The sequence below is a fragment of the Micropterus salmoides genome, unplaced genomic scaffold, assembly GCF_014851395.1.
Source record: "Micropterus salmoides isolate LMB-PRFRI ecotype aquatic unplaced genomic scaffold, ASM1485139v1 Ms_hic_scaffold_14, whole genome shotgun sequence".
Lineage (NCBI taxonomy): Eukaryota > Metazoa > Chordata > Actinopteri > Centrarchiformes > Centrarchidae > Micropterus > Micropterus salmoides.
Window position 1 is genome coordinate 3,179,394 of NW_024040485.1, and position 19,572 is coordinate 3,198,965.

Here is a 19,572-nt window from a genome sequence, read left to right on the forward strand (position 1 = left end):
GATTTTACATTATATATAAACATTTCATTATTTCTCAGTGTAGTGTACAGTCCGACCAAATTATTACCTGATATCCTCCACCTCCACCAACACTCTGTTTTTTTATTTGAGTCTGCAGCCCTCCAAACTGTCTTGGCTGTGTTTGTCATCTTGTTGTGATATTTTTGGATGAAACAGAGATGGCCATGCTGTCAGCTGGTAGTCCTGATTGTAGGACTTTGCTACCTGCACAGGAGCACAGTATGAGGGTTTCCTCTAAAATATGAAACGCCAGGTGATGGTTGGACCAAAAGTTCATCTGAAAGGTCCACTGAAAGACTTGAATACGAGATCATAATGTGTTTACTTTCATGCCAAGCTCAGCTACCTTGAAATGCTGTCCTTTTCTTTATTTGCTGTTGTAAATTCTCTCTGACCCTTGTTGTTTGTTTTTTGGTTGCTTCCTGCAGGGAAGGCCTGGTTTGGGTTGACATCAACTGGATGGACAACGGGGAGTGTCTGGATCTTATCGAGAAGGTTTGTGGGTGATACCAAAACTCTAGCTCGACTGTGGAGTTATGTGCAGAAGGAAGTGGGATGTTGATGCTGCTGTGGATATTTTTGATACCTTTTAAAACAAATATTTCTAGAAAGTCTTGTTGCAGGTAAATAATGAGATGGTGTTGATGAAGATTATATTACTAGTAATATTAAGTTTCTGGACGTGTTTAACAAGAGGGAACAGGAAATTATGTACTTGGGAGGTAAACTTTTAAAATATGGATTTATGTAACTAAAAAATAATAAATATCAGAATAGGCAAGTCAAGAAAAAAAAGAGCGTCAAGATAGCTGTGATGACAGTGGTGAGGATAAGAACAAGTAAGATCATCTTGTTATCGATAATGATGATGATCCCTCTGTGTTTCCATAGAAACTGGGTCTCCTGGCGTTGATGAATGAGGAGAGTCACTTCCCTAAAGCCACAGACGACACCTTACTGGAGAAACTCCACAGCCAGCACTCAGTAGGTCTCCATCTAACACATTTCAGTTGACCCTTTCACTTTTCAACAACTTTTTAACTGCAGAGTTCTGCTTCACATCCAGTCTGTTCAACTCGAGAGTCTCTCATCAATGTGGGACTAACATTTAGTCCGGCAGTTTGTTCTCTAATTGCAGAGTGAAAGTGGGAACACACAAATGTTTGAATGAATACACTGGGCTGCAGTTTTTCTGAGTCTGAGCCTAATTAACACCAGACAGAAGCTCACACATTAAAAGCTAACAATGTGAAGACTTCTACTATCTAAACAAAAGAAAACGTAACTACAAATTGCAATGAGTGTAAAAAGGATAACAAGTCATCATCATTCAGACACTTTAAGGAATTATTTTGACAGAATAAGTTCTATTCTGTGTATGTGGTCTCAGAAAAACTTCCTCTGCGCCAGTGGAAGTGTTGTAGTACTCGAGACCGCTCTTGGTCTTAAGACCACTTTTTGATGGTCTTGGTCTCGTCTCAGTCTCCACCGCATTTGTACTCGGTCTTGCCTCGGACATTGAGGACTCAGGATTTTATTTCAAGACCATGACTTTGGGAATATCAATAAATTGCTTTTGCATTGTCTGATTTGTTAACATCCTAACTTTGATTTGAAGTAAAACATGTTGCTTCAAATGGAACCAATAACCCTAATTAACAACTGTCACCCCTCCCTGCGATGCTTACGTTGATTTCAGCTCTTAGTGTTTGTATGTGGGTGTTTTAATGGGAATGTGGATCTTTCAGATCAATTTGTAAAGTACCTATGATCTCATTCCACATTTTATTGCATGCCATGCTGGTTTTGGTCTTGACTCGGTCTCGCCCTCCCTCGGTCTTGGTCTCGACTGCTCTCAGCCTTGATCTTGTCTCGGTCTCGATAAACACTGGTCTTGGTCTTGACTTGTACTCGGTTTGGGCGGTCTTGACTACAACACTAGCCAGTGGAACCAGTAAGATTATTTCCACCGCCAGGATTAGCCTTTGTGTCGATAAGTAACTGAAATAGACTAGTCTTTTTCTGTCATTGTGAACAATTTCTAAACTTATGATGTGTCATAAAAATGACCCAGGTACAACTGTACATGGCCTGGGATGTGTCCCTTTGTTAGCTTGAAATAATGTTACAAGCAGTCTGAACCTGAAGATTCATATATGAACCTTACAGTTATAATTCACATTGCATTCTATAGTAAAAGTAATGTTTTTAGGATCTGTTGCTAACAGGATACTGATCCTGTCAGCAAATTCTGGCCAACAGCTGTTTACAGTTCTTGGCTTTTAAATCTGCAGCAAACAGCTTGACTTGATTTAAACACTGATGTGATTGCAAGCAGTAAATAGGTAGAAGACTTGTAAATATTTTCTTGGCTGTGCTCTTAGTGAAGCTTTACAGCCTTATTAAACAAGATTATGATCGAATAAAAGACAATTGGATACAACAAACCAGAGACATGAAGACAGGGTTGAAAGGGCGACTATAGGAGTCGATTCTTTACTCAGAGAATAATACAGTTTTTCTGATTCACAGAGACGTGTTTTCTTATTTTACAGCAGTATTAGGAGCACATTTTATGCAGGTATGATTTCAGTTGTTCAGCTCAGAAAACAGACCGGATCTGTAATCATCTGAAGTCTGCCTTTTTCTCAGTGACTGTGATTTTGTTAGTGATATTACAGAGGAGCGAGGAGTGTTTGTCAAAAGCAATTAAATGGTTTCCTTCCTTTTGCTGCAGAAAAACTCTTTCTATGTGAAGCCACGTGTTGCTGTGCACTACTTTGGAGTCAAGCACTATGCAGGAGAGGTAAGACCCTAATATCTGTGTTGCCTACTGTATGTTGTATGTTTTCTGCAATAGAACAAACTATTGCTCAAAACATTATAGATACCGCTTGTTTTTTGATAACAATCTTCACAAAAAATACTAAACTGATCCATTTAAACTGAATAGCTGCAGAGGAAGACACATGTCCAGGTAGTGCATCGCTTGTCTTTGTTCCTATATAACTCTCTGACGCCCCCCTGTGGTTTGTTGCAGGTGGTGTACGATGTGAGAGGGATGTTGGAGAAGAACAGAGACACTTTCAGAGATGACATACTCAACCTGCTGAGGGAGAGCCGGTAGATAGCAGCATTTCTAACTTTTTGAAGGAGAGGATTATGATTATGACTTGCTTCATCCTGTCTACTGTTGTAATTTTACAAATAAAAGAGAGTTTGGCATTAAATGCTTTGCTCAGAGGCACGCTGGACTGTGTCTCCAGACTTTCTCAGACCAAGAATTCAAACTGAAAGCCTTTCACTCTTCGATTTTAGCTGGACGAGTACAGGCAAACAAATTGAACATGTTTCCTATTCCAAAACTAACTGGTGCTTTTTCACAGCAAATGTATCATAATAAGTTTATCATTCTCCTCTGTGCACAGCTCTGCAGGCTCACCTGTTAAAATGTGTTGAACATTTGCAGTCTGCACCTTTCACAGCTACTTTTGTCAAGCAATAATCAAAACTCAAACACCTAAAACTAAACTTCCAGAAATACTGTTATAATCTCACTTTGATGTGATTGTCGTAGAGACTTACATATAATATTGAAAGTTAGTTTTTTTGGATACATTATTAATAACTATAAATAATTTCAGTCTGTCCATAGTGTGACTTCTTAAACAATGACTGATAACTGGGGTACACTATTAATATGGTGCATTATCACTGACACTTGAATAACAACTATTTTAATTGCAGTTACTATTAAATTAGGAAGATTTAATGTTCAGAATGCAATTTCACAGCATCTGTATCCTAACTATTCCCCTTTCTTCTGAAAGGTTGGACTTTGTCTACGACCTGTTTGAACATGTATTAAGCCGAAACAAACAGGACACTCTGAAGAACAGCTCCAAGCACAGACGGCCCACAGTCAGCACCCAGTTTAAGGTGGGTCATAAACAAACAACATGTTTACTGTTTACTCTTTCTCAAATACTGTGTCCATCAGTGCTAAGTATCATGACCACACAAACACTACAGAGCTCAATGATCTTTATTAGGAGAAGTTATACATAAGTGCGTGTTCTTTTTAGTTTCAGTTAATTCTGACACTAGTGGTAGTAGCATTAGGATCAGTAGCTATTATAGTAGTTGCACAAGTGGTACTGCAGTAGTGGCAGTAATACTAGTAGTGTTGGAAAAAATAACATGGCAGTATTAACAATTGCATTGTTAGTAGTAATAGCAATAGTTGTAATTGTTGTAAAAGTCAAAGTAGCAGTCTTAATATTACTAGTAATAGAAGTTATATTAGTTGTATTAATAGGAAAAAACTTGTAGTTATTGTGGTAGTAGCAGTTGTGGTAGTAGTGGTAGCCATTTCTGCAGAAATTTAGCGGCAGCAGTAGATGCAGAAATAGTGTAGTAGTACTAGAAGCAGTAGTTGTAGATCATTTGTGGTAAGTTGTTTTAGAAACCATAGTAGCAGCGGTAGTTGTAGTTATTACAGTAGTAATATGGTGATCATAATACTGGTGGTAGAAGGAGGAGAATTACAAGTTATTACAGTTTTAGTAACAGTTGCAGTAACTCATGCAATAACATTCACAAATAATGGTGATAGCAGTAATAGTATAAACCTTTGTACATTGTGGCCACAGTAGTTGCATTAGTAAAGGCAGTAACTTATGATTAAAAAACAGTAACTAATGTAGTTGTGGTGTATAATATATGTGCATTTGATGCATAACAGTTTGGAATAGCACTGTAGCAGCTAGTAGTAATAGTAATACCTTTTCTTGGAGAAAAGGTACTAAAAATATTAGCTGTCATACTAGTAATAGTAGCATCAGTAGTAAGTAAGCAACGTTTCTTATATGTATATTAGATATAGCACCTTTCACAGATAAATAGGTGATAGGTAGAAGTAGTATAAATATTAGTAGTTATAGTAGTAGAAGTAGTAGTAGTAGAAGCAATAGCAGTAAGAATAGTAATATTAGTACTAACAAAAGTGTTTGTTTTATTGCAGGTTTCATTGCACTCCCTGATGGCCACACTCAGCACTTCCAACCCATATTTCATTCGATGCATTAAACCAAATACACAGAAGGTGAGTGCTGATATAGGTATTCAGGACCGACCACACACACACAAACACACACACACTAGTACACACTCGTTACTTTGCCTAAAGCAAACATTAGCAGGTCAGGATGTCGGAGCACTGAAGTAGAGAGAGTGTGTGTGAATCGTCTGTCATTTAATAATCAAACAGTCCTCCCCCACCCACCAGCCACACACAGGAATGAGAGGTGTCTGGCCCTTTTGGCGCCCTTTGACCCCAGGTTGCCTAGCAACAGGCTGGAGTATTGTAGAATGTGGGGATAATGTACACAAATTATATACAGGAAAGAATGGAGGGATTAACCGTCTGCACTGTGACTCCCACCACTGACTGCAGCGAATCCATATTCACAGAATATTGTATTTAATTTATGTTTATTGAGGATATAAATATAACTTTTGTAATTAACCTTCTTAGAACTCCTATAACCAATCCTAACTCAAAATGCATCTCAGTTGAACTGTTTTGTGTACTAATATTGCAAAATTAATTTTCCAACGACTGAACTCATGACGTGATTTGTGCTGGATACATACATGTTACACTTCTGTTTTCTGCTCTGGAAAACATTTGCATTTGGAAGACACTGACTTTTAAAAAAAAAATGTTAACCAGGATATTCTCTTCTCAAGAGTCCTGGCAAAAATGGCATCAAAGTTCACAGGCAATAGAAAACAACAGAAATGACAATACAGTAAAAAACAACAACAAAGACACTTGACGATGAGAGAGCCCAAATCCCATCCCCCTCTCATGTTAGCATCTGTTAGTGTTGGCCAGGCGCTGTTTCATAGAGTTATTCCTTTATCTGGCTTCCTAAATTCAGACGCACGATAACACAGTTTTCTGTCTATATGAAAAGTAAAATCTATTACAGCATGAGCAATGAAAGAACCCCTCTAGGAGAAAAGACATCAAAAGCCTGAAAGACGAAGGGGCTAAGGCTGAGCTGGAAATGGAGCCTGACGTTGGATTGTGGGTGAATTTGCTTGATTGACAACTGTCTCAGCATATCATGCTCAGTCATGGAGGAGTCATGGAGGTTGCTGCTTCCTCAGTCCGCTTTAAGAAGCGACCAGGCTCCACTGCCTTAGCTCTATATTTTATTTCTGGCTTGTAACGTCTACAGTCTGTGGTTTGAAACGAGGCTTGAAATTGACTTAACTCCCCAGGCTGCCGTGTATTGACTAACTCACTGGCAGAACTATTCTTGGATCAGTATCTTATCGATGTCTGTCTGGATGCTTTGTCGACTCATTAGCAGCATCATTGCAAACGTCAGATGTGTCACGTTGATGTAGAAATACAGTCAGTAGTGGAATCGATTCACACTGATTACTGATGTCTGTAATTATTGATAGTTACCATGACTAGTCATCAGTAGTTGTTAGCTACCAGAGAAGAGTCCCTGCTAACTGGTTGTATGGTTTAACTGATACAGTAGTAGCTGACAGTGAATATTTTTAAAACTGCTTTACAACATTAAGCTGTTGTAAAGCAGTTATTGTCAGAATGTATGTTCCCAGTACAATTATTTCTCCAAATATTCTCAAAATGTTTAACAAATCCACCAGCCAAAAAGCATTTTATCAACAGCTTGCAGTGATAAGATATAGATAGTTTTCCAGTGGTGGAATTCATCCTCAGGCGGGCATATTGTAGAGTACAGTGGATATAAACAATTCGTCAGTATCAACAGAAATAAACAGAAACTGGCATGGCTGTGAGATTAGATTATATCATAATGACAGGCGTTTATGTTATTTTGTCCATTTCCTGTTTCTTCACACCACTCATTGCTCTGCCAGGCTCAGATGTGGACACTTTGTACAGATGTAACACGTCTGTACCGTCAGTGAAGAGTGTTTCTGTCTGTAGAGTTTGATGATTCACACCGAGACCCCTGTGTGTGTGTGTGTGTGTGTGTGTGTGTGTGTGTGTGTGTGTGTGTGTGTGAGAGATGATTGCGTCCACGTGAGTTTTTACATTTTATTTATTTTTTACTGTGATGAAGGGTTGTGAGTACATCTGAGAAGCAAAACACTTTTTGAGCTGTGAACAAATTGTGTCCAAACTGTCAAGAACCACAATCTGCGGCCATATTGTTTGCCTTACTTACCTGATTTCAGTCACAGTTTTGTTCGCTTCACACTGTATTTACGTTGTGCTTATTTTACCTACCACCCTCAAAAGTCATACATGGCATACTGTGCACGTAGTGAGCAGTCAGAACAGTTGGTCTGATTGCTCATTAAAAAACTCTGTATACTGCCATGAAGTTCAAAACCAAAAGTGTACATGGGAAGCCTTTAATGTTTAGTTTAGTTTAGAGTCTGTGTGATTCTACTCTGCTGTCCTTTTTTAATCTGAAGGACAATTTTATTTCTTAAATTTCCGATGAATAGATACACAATACATATGCATAGATAAGATACACACACACTGTGGACATCTTTGTTGTCCTCTGGAGACCAGCGGGACAGCCGGCGTGTTTTTATGAGGCGAAACACAACCGTCTGCACTCCTCTTCTGATTGAATGTTAAACAAGGCTGGATGATGACTTTTGAATGGGGCTTAATGTAGTGAGGGAAGGAGGTGGGGGGATGTTAGGGCTGCCCCAGTGGGAAAAAGGGTCAGGACAGGACGGCACGCGGCCCCTAAAAGCCCCCGAGAGGCGTCCCTGTCATCTGCCTGTTTGACTCTGAGCAGGTGTCTGATGTAAGGGGGGGCACGAAGATGGACGCAGAAAGGATGATGATGGTGAACAATAATAAACCCCTAAAAATCAACACTTCAGTGTGGAAGTGTTGCCTCAGAAACCTTTAGAATTAGTTTAAACTTTTAGCTCCTCTGTTTTTTGAGACATTTTTGGAAAGTAAAGACATTTTGGGAAGTGAGGAGAGTTTAATTTGGTGACTAACAGACTATTTCGGTGCGGTGATGTAACAATGTGTTGAAAAAGCCTGCAGGGTCATGAGACTCCTGCAGATGGGAAGTGGAGTCTCTGTGGAAATATCAATATATTGACTGAATGCATAATAGTGTGGACAGACTGTTGGCTCTAAATAAAATTAGGACCCACATAGACATATGAACACACACACACACACACACGTGTGCACTTACTGTACACTTTGAAATAGTCACACACCAAAGACACAGGAGTCTTACCAGAAAGTTACTTCAGTGATTGGGGTGTTTCTACCTGCACTCATATCAGATGTTTCCTTCTTGTTGTACAAAAGAAGACATTAGTACAAGACTGCCTCATAAAGGAAAAATACGGTATTTTTCAATCTGGGTTTTATTCTCAATTGTGGTTATTCTGAGTATGGGTCATGCTAACTTTGCATCTGCGTTGTAGAGATTAGAGAAATGCAGACTGTGGGAAAACATCGTACATTCGGACAAGGATAGCGAGAGTCCTAAATCCCTCCAACTAAACTTTAGTTTAACATGAGATATATTGAGTGCTTGTCTCTGACTCAGACCAAACATGAATAGAGAAATGTACCCTTTTGGATTTGTTTAAATGAGCCAAACCAGAAATGTGATTGCTTTGAGCTTTAGATTTTCTCTATCAATCTTTTTCTCCACTTTACAAAAGTACTGTTTTCATTTTCTGTAAAAAAAAAACAACAAAAAAACCCAAAAGTGATAAGTAAACAAAGACATAACAGTATTACATCAGAGTAATAATGACACCTCCAATACATCAAATTAACTCTTGTTTTCTTTTTTTGTTTGTTTTATGTTATAACTTTATACTTTGTGATTTTAATACTTTGTTGGTGTGCTTATAAGACAGTCAGACATAAAGAATTCAGTTTGGATAAAAGGATGATCAGCAGGCAGATGTCAGCATTTCCAGACATTTTCCTTTGTGTCTTTTAAGCACAACAACTCCCTATTCATGCTTTCTCACACACGCACACACGCGCACACACACGAACACACACACACACACACACGCTCGCCCGCTCATAAAAAGCTGTCATCCTCATCATCTATGCTCATCAAATGCAGTAGCCCGTCACCATAGCAACCCCATCCTTCTGTAGGCAGCATTATAGTGTGTGTGCGTGTGTGTGTTTTGACAGTAATAACAACTATGGAGGCTGATCAGAGTCTATTGATTTTTGTTCTTGTTGTTAGCAGGACTGGACATGTATTGACAACACATTGCTGTGTGCTTTTGTATCTCTAGAAGAATACCCACATCTCTGTTATTACTGTCAGTTATCAGTTTAACTAGGATAAATCGGATAAATCAGTGTCTCTGTCTGACTCCTTAGTCCCAGGAACCAAAGATATAATTGTAAGTATTGTAATTGTTATTATTTAATGTGCATTCTAAATGTGCTCTAACTCTCAAAATTGAAGCCACAATGTATAAGATCTGAAAAACTTTGACTTTGACACCCCAAGCGGTAGTATCAAAAAAGCTGAGATGTCACTTGTGCACACCAAACACTTGAATAATAACTGAATGGCACATTGTATGGTTCATGTAAGTCAGGGAAGGGTATGCTAATCTTAGCATGCTAACAGCCCATGTGCACATCACCAGCAGTCGGATCATATTTTAAAACAAATCATGCGGGCAGGAAAAGACACAATTCCTAAACAAATTCAAATTTCACTGTAAATGTTTTTTTATATATATTATAACATAACTGTTCAATTAAACTTTGGGCTCTGATTAGTTTGCATGAGAAGAACAGGCCTCCTGTGTGGACAGAGATATTAGCTTCAGTCTAAGAAACCCGAGCAAAGTCTGATGGCTGGATACAGAGCAAGCTGCCGGGAACAGTGCTGAGCTGGGAGGCAATGACAGGTCACAGGTCCGCTGGCCTGAAGACTTTTTCCCATAACATCCACGACAAAAGAAACTTCTCTGAAATGTATCTTTGTATAAATACAACTTTGGAACACAATATCCAGTTCATTCATAAGCAAAAGCAGGGTTGGCAAAGTCTGAAGAGGGCTAGGTGAAACGGTTAAAATCCCACCACAATATTTAAAAATACCTGAAAAAAGTATGTTAGAGACCCATGTGAAATAATCAAACTGATGTTCAATGCAATGAACTGTGTTCTACTGTTATGAATGGCTTCAGAGCAAAACTCACACTTTGTCCATTTTTAATTGCATTGATAGGATAAGATAAAATAAAACCACATTTATCCAACTTTACGTATACCATGTGTAAATGTGTAAAAATCTCACAATAAGATTACAAAAATGATAAGATGAAAGATGATATGAATCGACGGGACGTTGATGGATGATATAATCGAATTATCACTCTGCCCAGTTTCCCATCATGTTGGGTCCAGTTCAGCCAGTCTGGGGCAGCATCACACCAGTTCATCAGTCTAGTTAGCTGCAGTGAGTGGACACAAAAGTCACCACCACATTTGAATGTAAACAGCCTGTTCTCTGACACACAGAGACACACTCTCTCTCTCTCTCTCTCTCTCTCTCTCTCTCTCTCTCTCTCTCTCAAGCCTACAAGTGGCCTGCACAAATTAGCCTCAGCAGGAGACGCATCACCATGACAACCACAGCCCTCCCTCTCCACACAAAAAGGGGAGTGGAGTTCTGGGTTTGAAAGCCTTTGTTTGACTCTGTGGAGGCAGAGAGAAAGAGTGTGTGTGAATGTCTATGTCTCAGTGTGTTGAGGAGAGACACGGGGATAGCAGCTTTGGGAAGTTTTCTGTCATTTACCGTTTGTCTCTGATCTGACGAAGCCTGAGGAAGGGAAGCTGGGAGCTACGATGCACGGTGAGACCTGATGCATGTTTTAAATGGGAAGCGGTGCATTCAAGTGTGCGCTTGTTGCACAGGGTTTAAGTGTCCAGTGGAGGGTTTTAATGCTGTGGCATGAGATGACACATAGTTTGTGTTCAGACACATGACAGATGCACAAAGCGAGTTCCTCATCATTCCAGGCTTTTCAGGCACAAAAAATGACCAGTCACACAAAGGTTCTAGTAGAAATGCACGAAAATAAAAAGGAAGATGAAGATATCATAAAGCATGCATATAATGTTAAAATATGTTTTTGAGTGACACCAATGCATATCCAACTTCCCTAATTAATCTCTTTAGATTTTTGGCAAAGCGAATCAACAGTAATATAGACTGCAGCAGTAATTAAGAGGAATCCAAATCAATGTAGTAACTGCTGCATTGTTCAAATTGCAATAGGCTTACATTTGGTATAAAGGTGGGAAAGCTGTTAAGGTTTGTCTGTGTTCTCAGGTGATGTCTCTGTTTAAATTAAGTTTCATTTTAGAAGAAAAAAGCCTGAGCATAACAGATGTCATTTTTCTACCAATAGCCAGAAAAAGACGCACCAGCTTGTTTCTTAATTACAGAATTAATTAATCCAATGAGAGATTATTGCTGTGTAATGTTATACTGCCATGCACTGGACGAACAGAGAGTCCCTCTGATGCTTCCTGTTAGTCGTCTCGTTAATTGGACTTGAAGGCTTTCAGAACCAAAATGACACACTTGAGATGGAGCCTGCATGGCTATGCTTTGCTGCAAGTGCATGATGATTATTACAATTATATCGAGCTTGAAAGGCAAAGCATGATCAGGTTGAACACATAATGAGGAGAGTGTTTAGTTAATGACATGATAATGAAGAGAAAGTAGTTTCATTGATGAAAAGCTCAGTTCTCTTTCTAATGGGATTTCACTTTTGCTGCTGTTGATCCTTCAATATAGCCGAAACACAGAAAACAATCTCTGTGATGTTAAAATGGGAAATAATGTCTGTCACATACTTCAGTGAAGTGCACCCATCTGCCAGGTGTGTCCTGCTGTGCCACGATTTTAAGAATCGAACATTGTGTCAAAGTCACTTTTTGTGCGAGTTGTTGATACCAAACATTTACTTTTGTTCCAGCTTTCCAGAGGTGAGAATTTGACGTTGACGCTTATCTTTCGATTTATATCATGAATTCAGTACCTTTGGGTTTTGGACTGTTAGTCAGACAAAACAAACAATCCACATGTTCCACTAATTGATAAATTAAAAGAATAACTGACAGATCAATAGATAATGGGAAAGAATAATTTGTTCAATCCCTAGACCATAGCTGCTCTTTGTCCAGCATGTTTTATAATTTCCCTTTTTAAAACTAGGCCGTTAATACTGACCTGTGGTACAGTCAGTGATTCATCTTTTCATTCATCTCACTGGTGTATTCAGATTCAGGATGTTTTGTTCGGTGTCATTATTTGTTCTGAGTTCTTATTCGTTATCAGAACTTGTGCAAAGAGGCTAGATGAAATTTTCTCGGCAACTTAACTGTCCATGGTATCGGTCTGTCTGTCTTTGTATTTGTTGGTTTCATCTCAGTAATACTACCCCTGCAGGAATCCTGTGTGTCGTTGATGATTATGAGAAATTTAAACCAATAAGAATCCTCCTTCAAAGTGGGTAAGGCTTAAATCCAGCAGGGTCAGGGATTTAGATCGGATTTGTGTCCATCTATGAGCGGAAAACATTGTTCTAGGGATTCCCCAAAACTCAGTAGAGCAGCCCCTACTGAGCAGAGAGTGATAATCCCTGCTGGCTCCCACATTCAGACCTGGACGCCCAGCAGCAAACAAGACTTCTGACAAAGAAACACAGACTTCTTTGTGTTCTAGATGCTCTTGGTCCTGTTTAAAGCAAGAATGTTGATCTGCCAAATGTTCTCTGGTTCCAGCTTCTCAAATGTGAGAATTTTCTGCTTTTGTGTTGAGTATAGTCATTGGCAGAAAATCTTTTTGGTGCAAAAAAAGAGCCTTTTCCTTAAGAGCAGACCAAGTCCTCCTCCAGAGAAAATTGGATTTGACACAAGGAGAATATCTCATTTGATACCTTCTGGGTAATGACCAGTAATCTGTTACTGCCACTCTGGGCTGCTGAAGGGCAATTGCAACCCTATATGACAATAACTGTAAAGTAGGCCACAACAGATCCAGATGAACGTATCTGGCAGCAGTGGGTCAGAACCTTCAACCAGATCATTTTTTGGCATTTACGCAAATGGGCATAGGCATCCTAACTCCATCTAAGATTTCCCAGGTTTTAAAGTGTGCTTCAAATTTTACTTGAAGGCTAGTGTGAAGGGTCAAACTGACCAGTGTCAATACATTATGGCAGGTAAAGTGAGATGTCCTTTGACCAAACAATGTTTCATCAGCTCACTATTCTTAAAATCACAGCTTCTTTCCAAGATGAATGTGCTGTTACTGTCTGGAGCCTGATTCTTGCATTTCTCCATAAATACATAACTTTTTTTCACTGACTGTAATCTTGATGCCTAAAATGTAGATACAAGAGATGATGAAGATGAAATCTCACACAGAGAAATTGAAGTACAGACATTTGTAGCTCCAACTGCAAGTAAAAGCATTAATGAATAATTTTTAATGAAAAATTATTAAATGAATAAAGATTCGGTATCATGCAACATTCCAGCTCTCTGTACCTTCTTACTGGTGGGGAAGGATGGACGGCTCATCCTGAGTTCGGTTGTCTTCCCTGTCTTCCTCCTTGGGTTCCCAACCCCCTCAGGAGAGGACTATCACGCCCCCTTTTGTCCTGTTGAATGCCCCGAGCTCTGAGTTATTTAGCAGGGAAGTTGGGCTGAGAAAGACACTGAGTTTACTTCTCAGTCTTTGTTCTGGATGCTGATTGTTGTACTAACTTATTTCAGAACAGTTATTCTGACTGCTTGGCATCCTCCCCAAATGTACAAAATTCTGGAGGCATTCCAGTTCATCCTAAAGGTGTGGGATGGGGTTGAGGTCAGAGCTCTGTGCACAGCAGTATCTCCACACTAAACTGGGAAAACCGTCTCTTTATGGAGCTGGCTTTGTGCATGAGGACACTGGCATGTTGAAACAAGAAATGGGCAAACACAAAGTTGGAAGCACAATATTAACAGTAATATTTCTCTTCATTTGAACTTTGCTGCATAGAAAAGACATCAGATGGATACTGCAAATGACCTCAAAACACACTTTAAATTATATGTGAAAAAATTGCAGGTTTTTGTGACTTATGTAAAATATTTAAACCTTGACACTAGTTTCCAAAGTAGATTTATGTCCATCTATCCATCGTCGACCGCTTATCCTGTGTACAGGGTCGCGGGGAAGTAGATTTATGTGTATTATATAAAGGCAGAGCATCATTCTGTGTTAGACCCATACAGCTTTCTCTCTGCAGGTAGACAACAGAGGTCTCAGTTTGAGCTATTTATTCTCACTTCAGACAGCTTTAGTTATTTCATTGACAGAAATGCTCTATAGAAAGGATAAAATGGATCTTTCTGCAATAGAAAATGTTGTGACGAAGTCAGAAAGCAAGAGAAGGTCTCTTATTTTGTCTTTTAAAATGACAGAGGCTGCGCTTTGACACAGCATGAAACTTCTCCAGATTGTGTTTCAGAGAATGAAAGAATGATAGAGAAGAAGAAAGATGGAGCGATTTCATTTACCACGTTGGCCAGGCAGCTGAATAAGCTTCCCAAAAAGAGTGGTTGTTGACATCCCAGAAGCAGCTAGAATCTGAGCAGAAAGAGGAAACTATAGAGATAGAAAACAGGGGGCAAAGAAAGGCAGGAGGCAGAGGGCAGCTTCCTGACACCGCTCAGCATTGTACGCTGCAGCCGGCCGTATGCAAATGTCAGTTATGCTAATTAAGTCCCCTCTGTGGCCGGTAGCGGTTAAAGGCCACTATTCAATCACTCAGTCGAGATCTGGTGGTGAATTGGCCTCCCTTCATCTCAGCAGCTTAAATGGGCCATCAACAGGCTATCAGGGATGATGGGCGCTGAATAAAGGGGGCATTACTAGTGGGTTTGAAAGCACCCTCTTATTCTAAGCCCTCCTACACCCACTGAGGTTACAGGGTGAGAGAGGTCCCCGGGAAAATGGCTTTCACTGAATGCACTCCTGTAAGGAAAATTGGTATCTCAATGCCAAGTGTGTTTTTTTTTTTTGAAGGGTTTTGATTTGTTGATGGCTGCCACTGTCGTATGCACTTCTCCCTCTGAGTTCAACGTTGTGAATGAGTGGAATGCAGTGTTATGTATGTTGGTGTCTGTAGATGCGTGTGGAAGTTTAAAGGGATGGAAGTGTCGTGGGGTTTAGCTGCAGACGTCATATGAAATAGTTTGCCAGAATTTTTTACGCAGTTATTTAGCCTCTCTTTTGGCTCATAGATTTGGCTTTACATGTCTGGTTTAGTCTCCATACAATACCGCTCAGCAACAAGCAGCAGAAAGACACAGTTAGAGACCAGTGAAGAAAGTAGAACATTTAGTGATTGAGTGATTATTTTTTGTCATTCCAATGAGATGACAATGCTGCTCTGCCAGATGTTTAAATGCACTGCTTTCTTACTTGTTTGGCATAGAAACTTTATAAAGTATGATGTTGTTTTAAGCTTGTTCCACTACCTCCCCAAAAAAAGAAAAGGCCCACCACCAAAAACCCTTGTCTGTGTTTTTTATTCCCTTTTCTATCCAGAAAGCAAACTGCAATACAGAATTGCTTTCAATTGACCCTTTCATCACCGTAAAGTCTTTTGTATGATATAAAACAATATTTCAGTGTTGCAAACATGCTCTCAAACAGAAATTGAGTTTAAATCTAAAATCAATCACCAACACGGTGCGTGGTTTCCTACATTGTCAGTACTGTTATAATAGTGTTGTATGAGCAGCTGACTGCATTGACTGGACTAAATTGCAGAGGAACATAAATGAAAGTGTCCTGTCGTTACTGAATAAAAACCATCTGCTGATGCTTTTAGAGGCTCCTATGTCTCAATAATGAGTTGATTTTTCTTGGCGGGGGGGGACATCAACATGACTTTCTTGTCACATGAAACCAGCAGAAATATAATCATAAACAAGATGTCCTTTATTTATACCAGCAACAGATACAGGAAATTTATAATATACTGTATATATGCAATAAGTAAGTAAGTGTTAAAATTACTTAAAGTAATACTAGTAGTACTTAAAGTAAACTCCTCCAGTGTTAACAAAGAGAACATTTTTCTTAAATGCAGACAACAATCTGAAATGTTCATGATTACTTGACTCATTTTCCGACATTCTCATTAATATTTTTCTCCCTTGACTTATTTGACCATTATTAAAATATCTTTATAAAAGTGTCCACTTGAGATGTGAATGTGACCGTCTTCAGCCGAATGGCCTATTATAATTATCCTAAAATTCCATCGTCACTGTCTGCCTCTAGATGCCTGACCAGTTCGACCAGACGTTGGTTCTGAACCAGCTCAGATATTCCGGCATGTTGGAGACGGTAAAGATTCGACGCACCGGCTTCCCCATCCGGAGACCTTTCCAAGACTTCTGCTCCAGGTTTGTCTCGGCACCAAGGCATTCAGCCCCTCGCCTCAGTCATACATTAACGCACACATCTTCTTCTATTGTAATGTGACAGATATGGATGGTTGTGTCCACATTGCTCTGATGAAATGTCACATACCAATAACCTGCAGATGTTTGTTTAACTCCAATATTGTCCAGATAGTCTCATTTCCCAAATCAGTGCAATTGAAAAAAAATATTCTTAACATTGTTGCACCAAAGAGCACCAAATCATGTAAAGCACTGAGCATTACAGCAAGAGGATCTGATACATTACACATGTAAAGGTCAAGAAGAAAACAGTATTTAGCTAAAATATACCCGAAGAACCGGATCGATGCTGCTCCGTCATGTGAACAATGAAAGCGCTGGATTCTAACCTTCTGCTTTACCTCATCACTTCTTCAGGTACAAGGTGTTGATGCGGGGCGTGATGATACCAAATGACCCCAGGGGGAGCTGCATCCAGCTGCTGCACCTCTATGACAGCAGCAGTGCAGAGTGGCAGCTGGGCAAGACCAAGGTCAGGACAGATGTTCTTTGCTTATATACCCATACTAACATTAAGTTTTTACATTTTCTATTGCATTTTACGACATAAATTTCATCTTTGAGAGATAAACGGTTTGCCATGACCATTAAGTAGAGGTCTTCAGGGGTCACCTTGGTTCCTAGTAACTGAGACCTGAACAAGGACCATCAGTCAGGCTGGGATTAAATTATATTCAGGGTAATTGGGTATGGTATGGTGCTGTTGTATTGCTACAGGTCTCTGGTCTATGTGTCAATATGTTTAAGACCAGAGTGGATCCAAGGTAAAAAGTCATTTTCTCAAAAATTTTCCTCAAAAACTATTTTTCCCATGGATTTGCATTTCCTGTCGATCAGCAGTGAAATATATCCCTTCTGCTCAGGCCTCCACAGTATAATTGACTTTTTCCTGTCAAACCCTGAGCTCCTGAATGTCCTGCTGCTCCTTCTGCCTCTGGCTCACACTGGCTGCCCCGTATTCTCCTTGCTAACATGAATATGACTTACTTTGCCGCCGGCGGATGCCAATCCATTTTGGCTGCACTCTGCTCCCCTCAAGGCTTAATTTGGCTTCATGCTTCTTACAAATCCAGGTCGATGAAATCATTCCAGAGCTCAGGAGCCTGTGTGACTGTAGGCTCTGAGTGTGTGTGTGTGTGTGTAGGTGTGTGTGAGGCCATGAATAATTAGTGTGTGTGTGTGTGATTGCTGTGGGGAAATGACAGATGGTGGACAGAGATTCTTAATCACAGCATGACCGTGTGATGTTCCAAGAGGTGACAGCAGTGGAGGATACATGTATGTGTTGGTGGACGGATGAATGTGTGTATGTGTGTGTGTGTCCAGGATCAGTAGCACAAGAAACTGAATGAAGATTAAGGAGCAAAAATGCTGCGAGATGACCAATATAAGATTATTGGATATAAAATATATCCATCATATTTACTGTTAACCATAACATAAATATATGTTGTACATATGTTTAAGACAAGCTATCAACAAGGAGCTATATCAAAAATAGATTGAACTGTTTTATATGGTGTTCATCTTTAAGACATCTTGGAGCCAGAGTTTAAAGTAAAAACTCTCCCTCTGGAGAACAGCATTCAAGTCTTCTCCTATTGCTGGGGTTTTAATGTGCTAAATGCCCCAGCTGTAAGGGAGGACACTGGGTGTGTTGCCTCTGTGAAAAGCACGGCTGCAGGGCAGCAATGAAATGCCAGCAATTACCAGATTTACAAAACAGTTAGTGGTGCTTTCTTGTCGCTTTTCTGAAAGTTGAACATCCAACATGGCTACCAGGCTGAAGTCACACCACCTGGAAGCCCTCTGTAGAGCCTCTAAACCTGACAGTGTCAACACCATGCTCAGCACTGAAACACAGAGCCCTTTCTGCTGCTGTGACTGCCTATAAACCATTAAATCAATTCAATCTCCCTCAGAGGGATTCGTCCACTTTGTCCCACTGCCTCTCGCAGTGAGATTTACATTGAGCCGGCCTCCAGCTCCTTTCAGTTGGCACATGTCCTGACTATTGTCTGGGAGTTGTTTTTGTTTTTTACAGCCTCAAACTTAATTTCCTGGAAGTGATGTGGCTCTGCTTGCTTCTCCCAGGGTTCTGTTCTCTCCGCGGGCCTGACCTTGTCACGGGGAGCGGCACTCCGTAAGGGCCCCAACAGCCGGAATCAAAAGTGTGCAGTGGCTTAGCGCGGCTTTTGTTGCGCTAATTAGCATAGTAATGATTAAAAAGGATTAGTTGTTCAATTCATGGAGATGCAAATGTGTGCGCTTGTACACTAGGACGAACGTTTTGAGCATGTGTGATTCATGTAGGAAGTCCATTAATGAAGTGAGCGTGTGTACAAATGTACCTTTTTTGAAGAGGTTAAGGAAAAAAAACATTTTATTTTACTTCTTCAAACCCACCAGTGGGTCACATTGTTTTGAATGGTAATGGGTTTGAACAGACTGATTTTTTTGGATATGTGTTACAACAAATATGCACAAGACATGTAGCTTCAATAAATGGGGCAAACGTGGTGATACAGAATATGTATGATATTCTCCCACAGTGTGAAAAAGATGATAGAGTTATGGATATGGATACAAAGATGGGTAAAAGTAAACATAGTGTATATAAATATATACAGAAGGAGAAATGAACAACTGCAAACAATGTCTATATACAAATCAAACTGTTTTAATCTGCTCTGATGCTTGAAATGCTGTTGTCTTTTTTATAACCCAGCATCTGACTTCAGGTGGAGACACTGGTGGTTTTGGGGGTGTGTGTGTATGTGCCCGTGCCGGGGCATGTACTGCATGTTTCCTTGTTAATTAACCTGCTTGTCAGTGACATCCAAATCACCCAAACAAGTTTACATTTCCTCCTGAAAATCTCATTAGTGCTCCACCACTGAGGATTCAACACTCGCTCTGCCAACAACACACACACACACACACACACACACACACACACA

The 19,572-nt window shown here is 39.9% G+C and overlaps 1 protein-coding gene across 2 annotated transcripts in view; it reads left to right on the forward strand.

Moving 5' to 3' along the window:
- myo10 (myosin X) overlaps positions 1 to 19,572 on the forward strand; it is a 129,986-nt gene that overhangs the window by 92,314 nt on the left and 18,100 nt on the right. For both annotated transcript variants that reach the window (XM_038717229.1, XM_038717230.1), the window contains exons 14-21: positions 450 to 516; positions 913 to 1,005; positions 2,759 to 2,827; positions 3,062 to 3,144; positions 3,852 to 3,960; positions 5,045 to 5,125; positions 16,428 to 16,552; positions 16,970 to 17,084. In XM_038717229.1, the coding sequence (XP_038573157.1) occupies positions 450 to 516; positions 913 to 1,005; positions 2,759 to 2,827; positions 3,062 to 3,144; positions 3,852 to 3,960; positions 5,045 to 5,125; positions 16,428 to 16,552; positions 16,970 to 17,084 (742 nt within the window). The remainder of the gene's footprint in view (positions 1 to 449; positions 517 to 912; positions 1,006 to 2,758; positions 2,828 to 3,061; positions 3,145 to 3,851; positions 3,961 to 5,044; positions 5,126 to 16,427; positions 16,553 to 16,969; positions 17,085 to 19,572) is intronic.